This window comes from Pterocles gutturalis, unplaced genomic scaffold (assembly GCF_000699245.1).
Source record: "Pterocles gutturalis isolate BGI_N339 unplaced genomic scaffold, ASM69924v1 scaffold29994, whole genome shotgun sequence".
Lineage (NCBI taxonomy): Eukaryota > Metazoa > Chordata > Aves > Pterocliformes > Pteroclidae > Pterocles > Pterocles gutturalis.
This window is the reverse complement of record NW_010134136.1, coordinates 4,955-11,060: the sequence shown is the minus strand read 5'-3', so window position 1 is coordinate 11,060 and position 6,106 is coordinate 4,955. Positions and strand designations below refer to the sequence as shown.

Genomic DNA, 6,106 nt, shown 5'->3' with positions numbered 1-6,106 from the left:
GAGGCTTGTCCCCTGCCCCACAGCCCCCTGGGCTGGTGGCAAAGAGGTGGGATGTCCCCCGTGACCCCTCAGCATGGAGGGGAGATGGGGGCGGAATATGTTTGCACACCCTTTTCTAGCTCTGATGAGCATCATTGCTTATTCTTAACACTACCTTGCTCTATTTATAGTCCCCAAGGTAATTTTTCTTCATTAGTAAGGCCACAAACTCTGCTCAGGGGGAATCTAACTCTGTCCAGGAGCTCTTATGTTGGGTGGGGGTGTGATGAGATAGAGGAAAATGTCCTCACCTCCAGGAGGGATCTGCTGACGCTACTCTTCCGGCAGCTCAGTGACCTGGTGTGTAGGAAAAACTTTTCTACCCTGGCACGTGCCTGAAATATAAGGCTAAAAAATCATTTGAAAATCCCTTTTTTTTGGGAGGGTTTTTGAAACACTGAGGCAGCAGTGGGGTTGGAAATCCATAATCTTTAAGGTCCTTTCCAACCGTAACCATTCTGTGACTCTTAGCAAGCGCAGACCCTCCCTAATTGATATTTATCTATTATCTAAACAACTCGTTAGCAGACCAAAGCACCGGGGAGGTGTGGTGGCTTGCGAGGGATGTGCAGTGACTCAACAGCGAAGCTGTGGCTACCTCAGAGCCTCCTTGTCACTTCTTTGAAGAAGAAGAGTACAAAGCTGGTGAAGAGGCTAGAGCCCAAGTCTTACAAGGAGCAGCTGAGGGAACTGGGGGTGTTTAGTTTTCAGAAGAAGAAAGCTGAAGGGAGACCTTCTCGCTCTCTGCAACGACCAGAAAGGAGGTTGTAGTAAGGTGGGAGTCGGTCTCTTCTCCCAAGTAACAAGTGCTAGGATAAGAGGAAATGGCCTCTGGTTGCACAAGGGGAGGTTTTGGGTGGATATTAGGAAAAATTTAGTCACCAACAGGGTTATCAAGCACTGGAGTGGGCTGCCCAGGGAAGTGGTGGAGTCACCATCCTGGGTAATATTTAAAAGACGTGTAGATGTGGTGCTTTGGGACGTGGTTTAGTGATGGACTTGGCAGCATTAGGTTAACGATTGGGCTCGCTGATGTTAAAGGTCTTTTCCACCCTGAGTGATTTGGTGCTTTGTGTTTGGGGCTGGTGGTGGCTGTGCTCGGCTACGTGCATGAGCAGACCCTGAGAGACTGCTCTGAAAAGATATCTGGAAATAAAATTAGCGTGTTGTTTTTTTTTTTTTTTAATTAGGCTCCAAAAACAATAATTCAAGCATCCATTTTGGCACATAAAAAAGAGTTTAAAGGGACAAAAGTTGGCTGACAGGGCTAGTGCAGTGTGTGAAGGGTCTGTTGTTGAATCTGTGGTTCAGACCTTTTTTGCTTTCCTGCAGAATCGCTTTTGTTACTGACTTTCATGAGGACTGAGAGAGATATTTAAGTTTTTCCTTCCAGCAGCAGTTATCTGAAATGTGGCCTGTCTGAGCCTGCGTGGAGTGATCGTCCTCATTGCAGCGCCACGAAAACCAGCGCTACGATGCTGTCAGACTCCCGTGGGACTGACAATTAACAGACGCTGTTGTTTTCTTCTTAGGTCTCATAGACAGCCATAAAAACACACATGGGGCTGTGCCGCGACCGCTGCCGTCCATGCCACCAAGGTGGAACAACCCCCGCCAACCTGCCTTCAGTAGAAGGGGGACATTTTTGACCAGGTACCCCCAGCAGGCTTCCAGGGATTTCCAGCCACGCCAGGGTCACTCATGGAGGAAGAAATACTCCCTTGTCAACCGGCCGCTGGGATCGGCATTTGATGTTGGAAGCAGTGACGGTGCTAGCACGTCTTGGGGTTTTGGAAGCCAGGAGGAGAGTCAGGCACCCGAGCCACCAGAATCGTCCACGGAGAGACATGTGGACTTAACCACAGATGGAAATATAGTTGTGGGGATCCAGCTGCCGCAGAGGGCTGGCTCATTCATAGATACGAGAGGTTTTGCTGATGTGGGTTCTCACTGTGAGTCTTCTGGGCTGAAAACGGCAGTCGCTGCTCCAGGTGACAGTAAAAACGTGCAAAAATCTCCATACACAAGCCAAAATGAAGAGAGAAGACACTCTCTCTCCATTTCATTTAGTTCATGTCACCGGTTTGTGAGTTCAGCGTACGTGAGCGTGGCGGATAAACCTCGAACGGTTTGTCTGGCTGGCCATGTGGCCGTGAGCTCCTCTGCCTCCTGTGGAAGCACGAGTGAAAGTGCTGTGACGCTGAAAACGGAGCCGCAGCAACCTTCAGCGTTGCCATCTCACGAGCCATCTCGGCAGTTGGTACGGAGGAAGGTAGTACCGCCAGCTCCAGCTCAGTCTAGTGAGCAAGTCAGGGATGCTTTCAGAGAGCTGAAGCTCCTTGGAAACGGTGAGACGTGCTCTAGACCCGCTCAGGCTGCGACTTCGGTGGTTGGAACGACTCCAACGAGGAGCAGGTTTTCCGTAGTCCCCAAAGCTGGCATTCTCCAAAGAGCTGCATCAACATCCATTTCCAGCAAAACTCTGAAGTTCAGGAAAACTAATTACACGTGGGTGGCAAACCCTGGTAAAAGCTCTCGTACTGTGAAGAGATGGGTCAGCCCTAGAGCTTCTGAAAGCACTAAGAGAATTCCTGGTGGAGCGGACAGAGGCGCTAAGCTATCGTCAAAAGTAGACTTGGGAGCAAAGGTGAAAAAATCGGGATTGCAGTCCAAACTGGGTGTTTCTCCCAGTAAGTATAAGTGGAAAGCTTCCAGCCTGCAGACATCCCCCTCCACATCCAAGTCAGCGTTCAGGTGGAGATCTGAGGATCAGAGAAAGCCTCTGGCCTCCAACCTCCCTCAAGCGGGTGCTGCCCCATCACCTCCAAGCGCTGCGTCTGTTGGTCTCGGCGGGGTGAAATCCTCCTTTGGCGATGCCACACTGTCTGGTTATAAAGTGAAGAGTCGGACAAAAATCATCAAGAGAAAAGGAAGCTTGGGGTAAGTTTCTGCTCATCTTTGGAGCTGTATTGTTGTGCTGGTTGGTGTTTTCTGTCTGTTGGCTTCATGAAAGTCATGGCTATAAATTAAATTCCAATGAGGGTTGTATGTTGGAGGGTATTATTTGCCTTTCTCTTTCCGAGTGTGGTGACTTTATTTTGGGTGTGTGGTGACTTTATTCTGGCTGGAGGCATCCTGCTTTCCAGGGCTGGAAAGCCTCAAGTTTTAATTTTTTAGCAGTTTGTGTAACTCTGAATTTCATCTTTCAAACAGAGCTGGGTTTTTTTTCTCATCTCCCATCCCTGTTCTCTGAAGACTTTGCTGCAGCACTTAGGAGATTCCTCCCTGGCCTGAATAAAGACTAATATTCAAGGGGAAGGAAACAGCTGTCTTCCTTTATGGATTTATTTTCAAAATCTCATAACCTTGTTGCTTTGGGGACTGGGGAAAGGAGGAGAAGTGGCTTAAATTGCTGTATACGTGTATGGTCTGTCCCTGTAAAGCTTTGTGCACAGCCTGGGATGGAGCAGGGATGGGAGGTGAGCTCTGCATGCTGGGAAGTTCCAGAGTTGAGGGAAAACAGATGAGAGATTGAGACCAAACTCTCTGAGAGCCGGTGTGTTGTGGAAATGCTGCGAGGGCTCATTACATTGTGCTCTTGGTGAGAAAAGTGTGTTTTGTGCTGCTTTTCTCGGCAGGGCTGGATGCAAGCCCAGCCTGTGCTGCAGGGAAGAGATAAGAGGGATGGGGTGAAGGTTGGTGGCACAGCTGGGTGACCTCTGCCACTGAACTCGGAGATGCTGGAGCGAGAAAGGAGCCAAACCACGTGTCCACTACGCTGAGGGTAACGCCAAGCCTGAGCCCTTGAAAATTGAGGATTGTGGCCTAAATAACTATTCTAAGTGATGAAATGAGCTGGTAACGTGACACCAATTGAAGATCTGCTGCCTCGATTCCTGCTTCTGTCTTCCAGAGCAGGTGCCTGGAGAAGCTGGGATTGTTTTGGATTTTTTGGCACTCAGGGAGATGAAATCCCTCCCTCATCTTGCTAAAAGACAGCATCCTCTCCCCTGCATCTGTTGAGCAGAAAGCAGAAGGAATGAGCCGAGTTAGGCTGTCAAATACCTCATTCTCCATCTGTGCTTTGCCAGAAATTTGTCACACTTCCCTATTTACTTCCAATTCTCTGTTCTGTGCTTCTTATCCCCCGTGGTTAGGGTAGAAGTGTAGAAGCTTGGTGACCCAGCTTCTCTTCTCAGCTCTGGGCAAAGGAACAAAATGCGTTTCGATCACCTCTCTACTCTTTTCTAACGGTGTGGTGTTCCCCTTCACAGTTCCCCGACAGATAAGAAGAACAGCTCCTCACCCACCACGCCTCTGAAAAGCCACTTCCATCTCAGGAAGAAAACTCCTTCGCGGGGGAAACCTTCCTCGACACCGAAACGTTCTTCACCCAAAGGCCTGGTACACATCACCAAGCACAGGCTCTGCAGGCTGCCGGCCACCAGGATGCAGGTCTCCACCAAGGAAGGTAGGAACAGCCATCCCAAGGGGTGACAGTGCTCACTGACTGGTTCTACTGGAGGCTCTTGGATTTGGAAATGAGTTACCAGGTCCTCCAGGAGGTGAATCTGCTGTTGTTGCTCCTGGAGCAAACATTGAGGAGCAGAATTTTGTCTGGAGTAAGATTTCTGCCTTACCCCAGAGAGGTCTTGTGCTTTGACATCTCCAAACAGAGCCATTTCAAAGCTGCTTCTTGCTTTTAATGTGGTTTTGCTGGATTTCCAGGCATCAAATAGAGAGGTGTTGAAGGAAGGAAGAGGATGGCAGAGGCAGTAATACCATCTGTAAGACTAATCTCTCTTTTTACACTGCGCAAAAGCTTGTGTGTATAGTAAGATACTCCTGTAGCAAATCCAGACCTACCCAACACACCTGTATCCCAGCGCCATGTCTGCAGGTGTGTAGATTTTGTATGTGATTTGCTTAAAATAGCAATAATTAGAGGAATACTGGGTCCATCGTGTTTGTGAACAAGTAGGTCACGTCTGTGCCCTGCTGCCTTGGGTTGGTGATGGTCAGAGCAGAAATCAGCTGCTTGGTGCTTGGAGAGCTGCACCTCTCCAATGTTTTGGGCTCAAAGTCTGGTTTTGGGCCCAAAGTCTGGTTTTGCTATTCAGTGGAGATGTCATAATGAACAAGGGGCTTCATCTCTCTGAGATACAGTTTTCTCAAATATATATAAAGCAAGTTTTGCTTGTGTGCCTGCGCTGCACTTGTTCATGTACGGCAGGATGGCCAGTGACGCTGTGGAAGGTTTGGGCCATGATGAAGCTGCGGTCTGCCTTCAAAAGTAAAGCTGTTGAGCTGCTGTTTTTCAGGAAGATGCTTCTGTGGTTTCCTGTTCTGCACTTCAACTACCGGGCGTACGTACACGTGTGATTGTAGTAATCTCATGTACAAATAGCTCTGTGTTGCAATGTTGTTGTGTTTTGATGGATGAAACAAGAATGGAGGCTTGTGGTTCAGGAAAGGGAAAATCTTCTTGTGAGAGGAGAAAAAAAGATATTTTTCTCTTCATGTGTGTGTTTGAAGAGGGGTTTGGAGGGATGGGGGGAGGACACTGGGAAGAGAATTGTGGATCTGACGCTTTAGGAGGTGGGAAGTGACTCATGGGAGAGGCAGGGTGGGGAGAGTAAGGTGTGTGTTTGTGCAGCATTCCAGCAGTTGCCTGACTTTGAGGCTGAGTCTTGCTCCATTTAAGGATGTCAGCAAATCCTTTCGTGTCTGGAGAGGCACGAAGGCTGCATGTTCAGATGCTCTGTCTTGGAAATTTTCATGGAAGGCGGTAAATATGGTTGGAGGTCTTGGTCATACTTGCACTTTGGTTAATCTTCGAAACCAGAGGTGGTGGATCCAGCATGTGGCCATATCCAGCTGTGATGGTGATGTGAGAGCAACGAGGCTTTTCTTCCGTGGGTGGTGGTGATGTGTGGGATGGGAAACTCAGCCTTTCACCCTCCCAAGAGTGGTCCACTGCTTTTTTCTGGGGTGAATTTAGGACTCAGACCTCACAAGCTGCTTGTTGGGGACCTTCCTATATCACAGCATGTCCAGTATAAGTCAC

General features: G+C 48.8%; 1 protein-coding gene across 1 annotated transcript; it reads left to right on the top strand.

Annotated features, from left to right (window-relative positions):
- Positions 1-1,571: 1,571 nt before the first annotated feature.
- ZC3H3 (zinc finger CCCH-type containing 3) lies at positions 1,572-5,405 on the top strand (the record flags this gene model as incomplete). The annotated part of the gene is made up of 3 exons (XM_010081495.1): positions 1,572-2,979; positions 4,314-4,510; positions 5,273-5,405. Coding segments are annotated over 3 exons (1,738 nt in total), but the record flags the coding sequence as incomplete, so codon positions are not given.
- Between the last annotated feature and the right edge of the window lie 701 nt (positions 5,406-6,106).